A 13,339-nucleotide genomic window follows, 5' to 3' on the forward strand; every position below is an offset into this window, starting at 1 on the left:
CTTTTTTAATATAACGTATAATGTTGGTCTTGGATATGGATAGACAGAAGACAGATGGACAGAGAGAAAATTAGCTAGTGGAAAAGATGGCACACGGAGCCTGCTTTAATGTCTCTACAGGGAGGAGAAGATGATTAATTAAGGGTTTTCAAATGTAGATTTCATCAACTAGTGTGACCTCGCCAATGACTGGTTGTTGAAAACTCTTACAGATTTTAACATGCGTTTACACTTTTAGCTGGGAGAAACACAACAAATGACGAGCTGGAGAGCATGTTAGAGAGTGACAACCCAGCTATCTTTACATCTGGGGTAAGTGATTCAACAAAGATGATATTTGAAATCTTAACATTCTCCTCATTAATCCTTCCCTGCTGTTGTTACGCCACAGATCATAATGGACAACATCACAGAGCAAGCTATGAATGAGATCGAGACTCGACACAATGAGATCATCAAGCTGGAAAACAGCATCAGAGAGCTTCACGACATGTTCATGGACATGGCCATGCTGGTGGAGAGCCAGGTGAAATCCTTGATCTTCTCCATGAGCTTAACAAATGTCAAGGCTATTCCCAAAGCCTCTGAAAACAAACCTGCAGGTGCTAAACGTAGTCATACGTTAATGACCAATCTTTCAAAATACATAATAGAAAAGTAAAGTATCTCCAGAAGGTGTTAGTCTCTTAATTCTTGTCTAGTAATTACATGCAGTACAAGTTGCAGAGTGTCTTAGTTTAGATTGTGGTCTATCCATGCCAACAGAGTTGGAAGGAGTTTGTGTTTTCAGTTCCATCTGCTATCTGTTTGCAAAATAACTCAATAAAATCAGACAAGATTTGGGACACAGATATGTATTGGCTTAAGGATCAGTTGATTGAAATTTGGTGATAATCTGTATCTAGGATTTCAGCCATAAGACCTTCTTTTACATAATTATTATGCTATGTTCATGAGCTGGAATGAACATCGTACACCTGAGACTCTTAAATTGGCAATTTAACAGCGTAGCATTGATTTGCTGTTTTGTTCATTTGAGTATCAAATTACAATAAATAATCCAGAGATCGGCTTTGTAGATTTGGAGTGGTTTAAAAAAACATTTTCGGTTTGTCGTTTCTATGAGCTCGAAACATTCTCTAAAAGAACAGAGATGCTTTATGTATGTTGTACTGAGGAACTTGAATCATTTTATGTGGAGTTCTCTCAGTGTAGTAAAGTTTTTACATTCATACCAATCTGCAGGCCCTGCCTCTATGAGTGACTGCAAAAGTATGTGAGCTGAACCCCCACAGAGCTGAACTGTTTCAGTCATCAGAAATACTCAATCTGAATTATGCAAAAGGAAATCTGAGCACAAGGAATAGAATAAATATGATGAATGACAAGTATGAATGTAAATTGAGGCATGAAAGTGACATGAATTACAAAGACAGCACAATAGGATAGATGAATTCTTTATAGCTTCCATGTAATATTGTAAGTATACTTTTATTATATTGCCAGGCAGCAGTATGCATGCTTTAAATTGTTATATTCTAATTAACTAACCCTTTCTTTATTAGCTAAGCTACAAATAATTTAAAATGGGGTTTTTTTCGGTCTTTTTGTTAATTAAGCCTTTCTCAGAAATGTACTCTCTTTTTCTTTTTCACAACACAATTCTGTCCTCACCACATTGTTTCTAAGCTGTAGAGAAGAGCAAACAGCGCTTCCCTTCCAAGACAGCACGGTAATTCACCTGTGATTCCTTCCTATATTTTATTTTTAATTCTAATTGTGATTATACTGCATGTGTTAACCCCTTGTTTACACCATAATCATTCTGATGCAAAGTTATTGAATCTTGAATGTTTTGATAACAATCCTTGGTCGATGCTAAATTTGTTATATTAAAATGTTTTCTTTGTTTGATGTCAAAAGAAGGAAAATAGACATCATTGTTAAACGACAATAGATAAAACTAACAAAAAATTGTTTTTTTTTGTGCAGGGTGAGCTGGTGAACAACATCGAGCGCAGTGTGCAGGACGCTCAGGAACATGTCGATCAGGCAAAGGAGACGATCCCAAAATGCAAAAAGTTCAAAAAGACCAACAGACGGGTGAGATGCAAAAAACGCACATTCAATGAACTAACGTATCTTTTCTCTTTCTTCCCTTTATCTCCATTTCTTTTCCCCTTCTCTTTCCTTCTCCCTTACCCATTATTCATCCCCTGTCCCTCATCTCCCCTCCCTCTGTATCCACGCCTCCTCCTACCTCAACATCTGGTCCAATCTCTCTTCTTCCTGCTTGCATGTCATCCACACTCCTCTCTTACTAACCTGTCCCAGGGGGAAATGATAGACCGCATAGAGTACAATGTGGAACACTCAGTAGACTATGTGGAGAGGGCAGTATCAGACACTAAGAAGGCCGTTAAATACCAGAGTAAAGCCCGAAGGGTGAGTCACATGCAAAAAAAAACAAAATACACTGCATGTACAAAAATATGCTCACACCACACCAAGAAGTGAAGAGCTTTGCATGTATGTTCTGCATATGGCAGAGTGTAACTGTAACTGTTGTCAGTGTGTGCATGTCCACCTGTCATGTATTCTGCATGTTAACCATGTATGTCCTATATTCTATACCAGGGGTCGGTGTCGTACATGTACTTCGGCAATTAATTCAACTTCTAAGAAACCTACAGGACGAACAATGAAAAAAAAAGATTTTTCCAGCATCACCGTGTGTTGTTAAAAGAATGAATGAAGTTCAAAAAAGTCTATACACGGTAAAGATGAAGCCATTTAGCAAAAAAAAAAAAAAAGACCAAAACATCAACTGCTCTGCAGTTCATTTGGGTTGTTAATCATTGTTTTTGTATACAGTATATTGATCATGTCCTTCCTTCTGTTTCAACTTCCCACTAAGATGAAACAACTCTGCCACCTATTGGTTAGCACTAACAGGTTGAAATGTTCCACAGCACATAACACAGTCTTACTATAAGGGCCTTTTTCAGAGTATTTTACCCACTTACAGTTGACAACCGTAACATTTTTCCTCTTCCTTACTTTCTTTTTCCTCTGTTATGTTTCTTATTAATTCTCCCCTAATGCATAGAATCCTTATCTGATGTTTAAATCCTTCTTGTTTCCCTTCCCTTTCCATCCATCCAGAAAGTGATCCTGATATGAAGTTGTATAGCAGCGTGTCTGACTGTCCTCATTATTGCCCTCTCAGTTGGACTCAGTTAGGGATTAAAAAAATCAGACGCAGCAGGACTTGGCGTTTCCCTCTCAGGTTTATTTCAGCACTTAAATGTACTGTATGGAGGTCTCTGTGGCCAGATACTGCTACTGGCATAAATTCCCAGTCATACGCACTCTAATATGTTCTGTGCACTTGGAAAAAATTCAATGAAACCCAAAACTACTTGGAGACCAGTCGTGTATGTTTGTGTTTTTATTCACTTACATTTGTAATGTGCATGTTCTGCAGTTGGTTGAAGAGCTTTGCATGTGTCTGTCTGCAGATATTTCTTCAATATTAACTGCCAAAGCCAAATGTTGTACATCTTAAATATGCTTCAAATGCAGTAAGTAAAAGTAAGTCAATCAGTGAATATTTTCATGTATGTATTTTTTGCTTTAAGCTGATTTCAGCTTGCTTCATAGATTTGGTTGTCTATCACATTTATTGCTTTGATGCTGCCTCAAGGTGGCACCCACAATTAGGCCTCCCCAAATTCACATACTGACTTTTACCATGAATGCGGTGGACATTTATGCATTTGTTAGTATGCAAGATATTTTGAAATCTGCGGAGAAACAAAATGCAGGCCCAGGATATTGTAGTTGGTATTACAAGAAGAGAATTTAAAATGTTCTTGAATCACACTCAAACTCAGTAAAATCATCAGAGGCATAAAAAAAACCCAAGTATTTAACTGCATTTTGTTCGTTTTATTATATATTTTAAAACACACTGTAAAACTAACAAACACATTTCTCTTTTCCCAATGCTGCTTTGGATGACTGTTTAACTACATTTTCTAACACTGTGCAGAAGAAAATTATGATTATTATATGCTGTGTAATTCTGGGAGTTGTTGTTGCTTCTATCATTGGGGGAACGCTGGCCTGAACCTCAAACACACACTTAAAGGCACACAGACGAACACACACACACACACACACACACACACACACACACACACACAAACACACACACACACACAGCAGATTCACATTTCCAGTGTCCTGTTCTCACAGATGCAATCTATTACAAGGTTAGCACAAGATGCGCTGCATACTGTGCGACACATTTTACACACCGTGTACAGGGCCGAAGGTGTCTCCCGCATGAGTTGCTATTCTGTAAACGTGTGGTGCTGCAAAGTGTTAACCTGAGTGTTGAATGTTGTCAACAATATGATGTTTCTAAAAGTGAATTCTTCAATGACAAAGATGCTACAAGATATGTAAAGCTATACTAATACATTCCAAGTTCCAGATATGACGCTTATGCTATTTTGTGTTGCACAGGCATAATGACAGGACGCTAATCTGCAGTTCACTTAAGGCCAAGTTTTTTCAGAGAATTGTCTTTATTCCTTCCTAAATATTTGTACTTTCTTTTTTCGATTGTCCTCTACCTCCTTTCAGATGCTCTGCATGATTTTGTTGCTGTTAAGATGTTGTTTTTCTGTTGCACAGAGAGCCAGGATTTTTATTATTTCTAAAACCTTTTTTTATTATAGTTTGTGAAAGTAACACTACTGTATTCATTGGCTGTGCTTAATTTCTGAACATTGCTTCAGTGTTGGGTGTGAGTGTGTGCATGCATCGAAGTTAAAGAGAATAACTGTTCATTTGTTGCTACAAGTTTGAATGTGCCGAGTGTCAGTTGGATGAGAAACATGCAGTACTTGTGAATAGCCACCTGTGTCTTTGTTTTGTATAAAGTGTAAACTGTTATAAAGCTCTCTAACACTGCCAGTATGTTCAAATAAGAAGTAAAAATGGAGTTTAGTCTGGTAGGATTGATTGATCTTGTTGTTTCATGTGTTTTATAAGCTTTAAACGGAGTGTACTATGTGTCATGCTTCTGTATGTTGATTTTTTTAACTTGACGAGTCAGTGAAAGCATGAACTCATGTAGCCGTCTAAAAGACTTTCATATCAGTTTTCTGGTAACACATCAGACATGCACAGATTGCAACCTGTTACCATGTTGCCTACTCAACGTTTTGCCTTTGTGTTGTTTTGTGATAACACTGTTTTATAAGTTTGATTTCACTTTGTTTTTGTTTTTTCCAAGTAAAATCTGTCTGAAAACCACATTCAGAATTAGCACATTGCTTTTCATTGGTGCATTTACAGTTTTGTATTTTTTTTCCCCGTCAGTTATCCTGCTGTCTTTCAGTAATTACAACAGTGGGTCATCATCACTTTTGCACTTGAGTTGTCATCTGTTGTAGTGATGTGCTGGTTGTGCCTTAAAATCACACTAAGAGCAAGGTGGCGGACTTGTTATTCAGTAAGCAATCTTGAAATATATATCGCCTGGCTGCAGCAGCTGGGGATAGTACCTCCAACCTCCTGTTTGAGAGTCAACCGACTCTGCAAACTGATCCATAGCCGCCCATCTTGGGATACTTCTTGTGACTTTACTCCACATGATCAACGCACAATCACAAGTGTGATAGGAAAAAACATGATAAAATATAGAAAGAGAAAACAGCAATGATGGTCCTTCTATGGACTGGCAATAATGACTGTACACATTACAGTAACATTTCCTACAAAGGATCAATAAAGTATCTGTATATCTAAAATAAAAAGCATGCTCTAAATGTGTGGCCTATTGGACATCCACACATTAAGGAATCCATACATACATATGTCATGTTAGCATGAACAATTACAACAATTACAACAAATATAATTTTGAACAGGTCCACAGTGAACGTTTCATGAAATGTTTTTGTGTATAAAACATTTAATATACTGTATAGAAATGAGATTAGTTATATCTGATGGTCTCACTACACAGCATAGGCGTGACTGGAGAAGTAATATGATGCCACATAAATTAGAAACAAATCTGAACATTTTAACTGCAATATAATCATTTTTGTGAACTGTCTGCTTCAGATAGAACTTGTAACTTATGTTTACAGGAGTGAACATAATTACACCCTGATATAGGCTCGGGTGACAGAACAACACTTATTAACAGACCCATTATTTCTAATAAAGTACTGTACTTATATTACTTATGTACTTATTTTAACCAAAAGTGGAAAACTTTCTTTAAATGGGTGCTTAGTGGAATTGACTAATGCTACTAAATGATGCTATCAATTTATCATTTTATACAAAACAAATAATACCTGATTTTGTTAAACTAAGACACATTTTCATCTGTTGTCATTTAACAGTCAATCTTTATTTGGTATAATTTCAAAAAACTACAGTGAATTTGTCAGGAAATTGGCTTCAATTTCATCAGTGATGTTTGTTTTACATTTATAAGGCATAAAAGGCATCTAAAAGATTAAAAAAAAAAAAAACTTAAACTAATAAACAGTGGTTGATCTTAAAACACCAGAAAAACAAAGACTAGCAGAGGGTTGAAAGGGTACGTTTGGATCATAACTGCACATGTTGATTGTCTGTTAACTTAATTTGCATACATGGAGTCTCATGGCATCCTCCCCTCCTTAGTAGTCGTATACTTTATTCACATTTGTTTCCCATCTGAGGTGAATCTGAGTTTCTCTGGGATCCAAATATTTATTTCAAGTTAAAACCAGAAGTAACTAAACAAAAATGCAGCTTGGTCTACTCAGGAGGTAAATGTCATGCTGCAAACCATATCTGTCAGGGACCAATACTTTGTCTGCCCTTGTCATTCCTCTTTAAAAAATAAATGAAATAAACAAAGCTAACAAACACAAAATTATCTATATAATGTCATGAAAATTCAACGGCTTCACATTAGAGAAGCACAAATTCATAAAAAAAAAAAAGGACCCAAAGAAATCAGTGCACAGAATATTAAATAAAACATAACTAGCTATACAAAATGTTGAGTTTGCTGATATTTTCAAATGCTTGGATAGAATTATTAAGGCATCTGTAACGTTTTAACCTGGCTGTTTGAAATGTCACTCAAACACAAACAGAGAAGCAAAGACAACAAAGTTGAAACAAGAATTAAACATAACAAAACCCATGTCAAATATTGAACAGATTGTGAAAATACAAATTTCAATTCAAAACTACACAACTTGGGAGACTACAGAAGTGTGTGTTACAGATGTGAATATATGACTAAATTACCTGCATGTTGTTTTTTCAGAGCTAAAAGGTAACACTTTGGTGAAGTTGTAACTGGATGCAGGGGGAGGTATCAGAGCATCCCTTAGAGTCAGTAGCTTTTTCCTTAAAAAATAAAATATTGACTAATACAAAAGTGATTCTGCTCAGAGATCACTTATCGGCCCTCCATGTATGATGGTCAATGTGTCTGCAGAGACCCTTTCCTTTGCCAGTATTTTTTCAGTTTGGTTCAAACAGGAAGTTTTTGGGGCGAGGAGCTGAGTATATTTGCCTCAGACAATGAAAAGCGCATAGGTGACTTCAGGAGTGAATTCAATTATGCAATTGGACGCCATTCAGACCGGCAAACGTGACTGATGTGAAAATGTGAGAAATATAATCATAGTGAAGTGAAATGCCAAGCAGATAAAGCTCAGTCTGAAACAAGGGTGAACCATGGGTTAGCTTTAACCCGTGGATGTAGAGTTATAATTTGCATAGCACCAATTAATGTAAGTGTTATCTCCAGACACTTTACAAAAGAGTTTAGGCAGTAATGAAACACTACGTCCTGCAGCGAGTGTGCAACAACAAAAACAAAACGTTAAATTATTTTCAAGCACCAACTGATGACCAAAGGATGGGCGCCATTTTGAATGTTGTGTTTACAACTATAATGAAAAACGCTACTGACTCAACCTTCACAAGTTCAGTGTACAGACTTAGACACAACTAGAAACATAAAGAACAAAAAAAGTAACAAAAATCCCCAAAAAATAAAAGACATCTTTCATATAAAATACCCAAACAAACAAAAACACTTTCTGGTCATTTCTTTTTGGTTGTTTTTTTCAGGTGTTATTTTAAATAAAGAAATATATACATAGATTATAATATGTACACTTGATAAAGAGCTATGTCAGGCTGCTAGTCAGTGATCACTGTGTCTGAGGTGATGTGTAGTTGAATATCAAAACAGTCCCTGGTCATGTTGTGCTCTATTGTTCTACAGACAATCAGCAGTGTACAAGGCTCATGTGAGGAAGAATCCCAGAGGACAGTCAAAAGGTTTGAAGATTGAACGGAAGAGTTATGTCATGAAGTGCCCAGATCATGTCTCATTAAAGCTAAAGTTGCATTCAGAAAGAAATGTGACTTAACGAGCCTTAAGCTATGACTGCAGCTTGGAATAATAAGATTCTTTGTTGTCCATTATGACAGGCAGAGCATTTCCATGATGTAACTCTGGTATGATGAACTGTGGTAAAAGCTTGAAGGCAGCAGCAGGTCTGTGTCAAATCATTTCTGCACATCCAGGTACGCACCACGCTTTACTCCAGGGGGTAAACACAGACAAACAAACACAGACAAAGGTGTTCAAATAAGTTAATGTAATAAGATCATCATAAAACCTGAAAAAAATCATATTTCAGTTCAACAGCAGTCTTTTACCTGGTCATTGGGAGACTGTTTTTCTCCATTGACCCCGAGCAACACAGCTTCCTCAGTGTTATCACTCTTCATCTCCACAACAATGTTATCTTTGTTTGACTTGTCCTTGGTGCTGCAAAACAAGTAAAAATAAGGGTGCTTAAAACAAAAAAAATAGCATTTAAAAAATATATATATTTAAAATATTCTATTTTAATTATTATTTTGATAAAATCAAGCTAATTTTACTAAGTTAAAAAATGTAAAGTTTGAAAAAAAGCACTCTTTTTCTTTGAGCTTTAAGGTTTTAAGAATCTTCCTATCGTTTCATAATTTTACTCCCAGCATCAAATTGCTCTTATTGTACTTACAGGTCCTGCTTGCCAGACCTTCCACAGATTTTGCCCTTTTTGTAGAGGAAGTAGAGCACACTGCCAAGGACTGCCAGCAGTAGGATGCAAATAATGATGACTGCAATGATAACGCCACTGCCCTCTGGTGGAAGAAAGCACAAGTACAACCATAGAGTCACTCGCTGTACCTTGAATTTAAATTTGATGAGAGTCTGATACAGGACGGCATCAAGCAGGCTGTGCAGCATTCCCAGTGTGCAGGTAGAGTACAGAACTTCTTACAGTGTGGGTAAAGAGAGAGGAGCTCTAGCAGAACTGAGGTGACCTACACCTGGCAACCTATAGACAGGAAGTCAACCATGATGGAAGGAGGAAAGGTGTGCTCATACTACAGCATGACAACATGCAGAGAAAGATGTAAAGATGAACAACTCAATGATGGTTTGATATTTTGTTCATCAGGAGGGAGGGGAGGGGGGCAATGGATGCAAGGAAGTGCTGTGGAATAGAAGTGAAGGAAAGGAAACATAAAAGAGTCCTCAGCAGTGTAACATACAAACCTTTCCTCATTTTCTTTGGTGGGATTGCTGTTTCAGCTTTGACTAAGAAAAACCACATGAGCAAAGTTATAAGGATGTATTAAATAAATGTTATCAGCCAGCCTTAAACACAAACACACAAACAAACATAAACACAGAGGCGGCTCAGGTCAGCAGACCCAAAGCAAGACACAACACATGTTTAGTTTTAACAGATCATATCAATGATTAAAAGCTTCACATGTAGCTAAGCAGGCCAACTGTGGTCAGTAACCCAACGGTCACCTCCCAGAGCAGCTCAGGTTAATCTCATTTAAACAGTGTGCTGCCAGACATAACCAGTGACAGTTTTCCTGAGGGGCTGGAAATTTCCTGGCATGACGTACAAGAGAGAGTGGAGGCTCGAAGGGAAGGAAAACACAAGGCTGTGGCTGTAATGGAAGTCAGGAGACTCCCTGTGAGTGCATTTTAAAACATCAGCTGCTTTCTAGTCACTGTGATGCATGTGTGTGTGTTTGTGGTGGCTGTGTACTTCATGCCAACAGGGATGCATGACTCATAATAACAAGAAGTAACAAATTAATGTTTTTTGGGGAAATAAACCCTGTTGTGGTTTCACTTTCAACATATTTGAAAAACATGAAAGCAACATGAAATCTATCTATCTATCTATCTATCTATCTATCTATCTATCTATCTATCTATCTATCTATCTATCTATCTATCTATCTATCTATCTATCTATCTATCTATCTATCTATCTATCTATCTATCTATCTATCTATCTATCTATCTATCTATCTATCTATCTATCTATCTATCTATCGACAAGAAGTCACACTCATTAAAGTCACTTTATTTGATACCTTTTGATAAAATCATTGACAAATCTTTATTTTTTTGTCATTTATTTCACTTAGGTGGTACAGGGCCTGTGATCTTACCTGTGGCTGAAGAACTAGTAGTAGCAGTGGTAGTGGTAGTGGGAGTGGTAGTGGTAGTGGTAGTAGTAGTGGCTGTAGTTGTAGTGACTGGTGATGGGGTGGTGTTAACAGCTAAAAAAGGGTAGAGTCACACACAAAAACGGAAGACGTTTCCTGTTAACACACTGGGGGAGGAGGGGAGCACATTGAACAGACGCACGCAGCTTCACAGCGTCCCCGGCCAGAGACGACAAAAACAACACTGATGGACACGTCCAGAATAACAGGCTACATCTTAGAGCACATAACAGAGCTGGTTGCCTTCAGACGGAGTAAAAATAAACAAATCACTCAGACTACAAAGGGAGAAAACAAAAGGAAGCTGGGGACAACATACTGTATAGAGACATAGACGCATAAGAACAAAGGGCAGACACAGGAAACGCAAGCAGCATGAGGGACTCACTGCTTTTAATGTTGAATGTCAGGGCATCTGTGCCGTGGTCATTGGAGGCGTCGCAAGAAGCAGTGATGTCAGAGGTGACCTGGATACTGACCGTGCTCTGAACTCCATCCTCAGTCATCTTCTCTAAAGCCTTCTCAATGGCCTGCAACAAAATGTTTGTAATGAAATGACCAATCACAACATGTTGTTTTTTTTATAGAACAGAACATATGAGGGAAAGTAGATTATAAAGGATATTTTCTCTCTCTTTATACATTTGAATACAATGAGTTTGTTCAATGACATTAAAATCAAAACTGACCACAACGCATCTAACAAAACTGTGTTCCTTTTGTTGTACCTGTCCATCTGAGGTGGTCCAGATAATTTTGGGAGCCGGGAAACCTCGGACTTTGCAACTCAAGTCGACTGTTGGGTCATAGATCTCAAGCTCCGTGTTGTCAGGCTTCAAGATCTCTGGTGGACCTGCAGAGAGATGAACAATTGATACAAACATTGAATCACACATGCTGCTCACTGCTGCCACACATCTTGTCTTAAAAATAAAGAATTAAAACTGAAACGAGAGAAAAAGTAACAACGCAACAAAAATAAACAAAAGAAATAATAGGTAAAAGAAACAATGATAGGTTGATTACTGGCAGAAAGTGATGTAATAAATTAAAATATTAATTCTACAATAACTGTGATCAGGCTGACCTTTGACGTTTACGAGAATCGACCCACTAGTTTCCATCCCCTCCAATTCAGGAACAGTCACCACACACACGTACATCCCTGCGTTGTCAAACGAAGCGTCTTTCACAGTCAAAGTGTGACCTTTTGAAACCTCCTCTCCGTTCTACTCACAGGGACAAAAAAGGCACAATTAAGGACATGAATGAGTCAGAGGTTTATAATGTACTTGTTCTTTGTGGATCAGACAGATGCTTAAAAGGACTTCTCACATTTAGAAGAGCAAAACAATACTTGACAACATTTCAATTTACATTTATGAATATTTACTTCAGCTGATGTGCAGATTATGATTAAAATAAATACATTTCTTTTTAGGTGGCAAGCTGCTATTTTACTAACCCTAACTAATTCCTTTCTGATAAGCTAATTTTGAGATATTGTACTTGTATACGTGACCTTTAACCAGACTGTTTGAGTCTTCAGCGAAGAGAGGGCGTTGCAGGTAGCTGTCACCTCCTCACCCTGAGCGACCACAACAGTGTCTCGAGGCTCCATCACAGCAGGATCAAGATCTAAAGACACAGGCACAGAAACAAACCAGAGAAATAAATGACAAAAAATGATAAGAAAAGGTAGTACTTCAAAATCATTATTAATCCTTTCACTTAAGTTTCCTTACAGTGAACAAAGACAGAGGTGTTTCCATGAATGGATTCGAAGGTATCTGAGTCCAGGGAAGTACACTGATAAACTCCACTATCCAGACGGGTGACATTATTCAGCACCAACACATTAGTTTGCTGATCCTCCTACAAAACAGCAAAGTTATGTGACCACACATTTTCCATCTCATAAACATACATTGCAACAAATTTGCCAGAAGGGATTTGTGTGCTACAGTACTTTATTTGGATTCTGCCTGTGTGCAGGACTCCACTGAATTATTTCTACAGAAAACACTCAAAAATTTTTTTAAATGTGGATATTTATAATATGCATTACATCGAAACGCTTGATTGTAATAAGGGAGGATGGAGGATTCCCGTTGTCAATACAATGAAGCTCAATCGAATCCCCTTCTTTAATTTTTCCTTTTGGTGACTCCACCCAAACATTGACAGTTGTGGCGGGGTCTGAAACAAAGAGAACAGTTTAAAATTAGACTGCAAAACGTTCACTTGCAAAAGGTGACTACAATCATCTCTGCAGCAAACCCTGCTCAATCTCCAACTACTCTGCTTCAGTCTAGACTGTGTAATTCAGCTAACTCACACAGGTAACCTCTAAGGGATTATTTCTTTAATAGGGCTCTCTGGAGAGACGGTTAGACGTTACTTGAAAATAGGAAGAATAAGAGGGTAGCAGTTTGGTTTAAATAACTTTTTTATGACTATCACTGATAAAAAGGCTTATTTTCAGTCTATTTTTAAGAGTCATTTTCTTTAATCGACTACTAAGGTGTACTCCTCTTGACTTGGCTTTTGTTTTCTTTGTCATTTTTCAATTTTTTTTATATTCACGTGAAACCTTCATTTTCCTATAAAGAAAAAATTACCAAGTATAACAAATGAATGTATGAAACTTTTAAAAAAGTGTAACAGTTATGTGTTTTAAACTTTGTAAACCTTGTTCCAG

The 13,339-nt window shown here is 37.3% G+C and overlaps 2 protein-coding genes across 6 annotated transcripts in view; one reads left to right on the forward strand and one right to left on the reverse strand.

Moving 5' to 3' along the window:
• Nucleotides 1–5,328, forward strand: part of LOC306830406 (syntaxin-1A-like) — a 50,987-nt gene extending 45,659 nt beyond the window's left edge. The window contains exons 7-10 of one of the 2 annotated variants that reach the window (XM_079353874.1): nt 239–312; nt 392–526; nt 1,993–2,103; nt 3,166–5,328. In XM_079353874.1, the coding sequence (XP_079210000.1) occupies nt 239–312; nt 392–526; nt 1,993–2,103; nt 3,166–3,183 (338 nt within the window). In that variant the 3' untranslated portion in view covers nt 3,184–5,328. Of the gene's footprint in view, nt 1–238; nt 313–391; nt 527–1,992; nt 2,104–2,334; nt 2,446–3,165 lie in introns of both variants that reach the window. The other variant, XM_079353873.1, reaches the window with a different exon arrangement.
• Nucleotides 5,329–6,417: 1,089 nt separating this feature from the next.
• LOC306830405 (cell surface glycoprotein MUC18-like) overlaps nt 6,418–13,339 on the reverse strand; it is a 30,385-nt gene continuing 23,463 nt past the window's right edge. The window contains exons 7-17 of one of the 4 annotated variants that reach the window (XM_079353869.1): nt 12,707–12,837; nt 12,384–12,513; nt 12,161–12,276; nt 11,726–11,867; nt 11,367–11,491; nt 11,027–11,168; nt 10,582–10,692; nt 9,659–9,700; nt 9,117–9,240; nt 8,767–8,878; nt 6,418–8,643 (exon numbers count right to left, since the gene is read on the reverse strand). In XM_079353869.1, coding sequence (XP_079209995.1) covers nt 8,614–8,643; nt 8,767–8,878; nt 9,117–9,240; nt 9,659–9,700; nt 10,582–10,692; nt 11,027–11,168; nt 11,367–11,491; nt 11,726–11,867; nt 12,161–12,276; nt 12,384–12,513; nt 12,707–12,837 — 1,205 coding nt within the window. In that variant the 3' untranslated portion in view covers nt 6,418–8,613. Of the gene's footprint in view, nt 8,649–8,766; nt 8,879–9,116; nt 9,241–9,658; nt 9,701–10,581; nt 10,693–11,026; nt 11,169–11,366; nt 11,492–11,725; nt 11,868–12,160; nt 12,277–12,383; nt 12,514–12,706; nt 12,838–13,339 lie in introns of all 4 variants that reach the window. The other 3 variants (XM_079353870.1, XM_079353871.1, XM_079353872.1) reach the window with 3 other exon arrangements.

Source organism: Symphodus melops (genome assembly GCF_947650265.1).
Source record: "Symphodus melops genome assembly, chromosome: 10".
Lineage (NCBI taxonomy): Eukaryota > Metazoa > Chordata > Actinopteri > Labriformes > Labridae > Symphodus > Symphodus melops.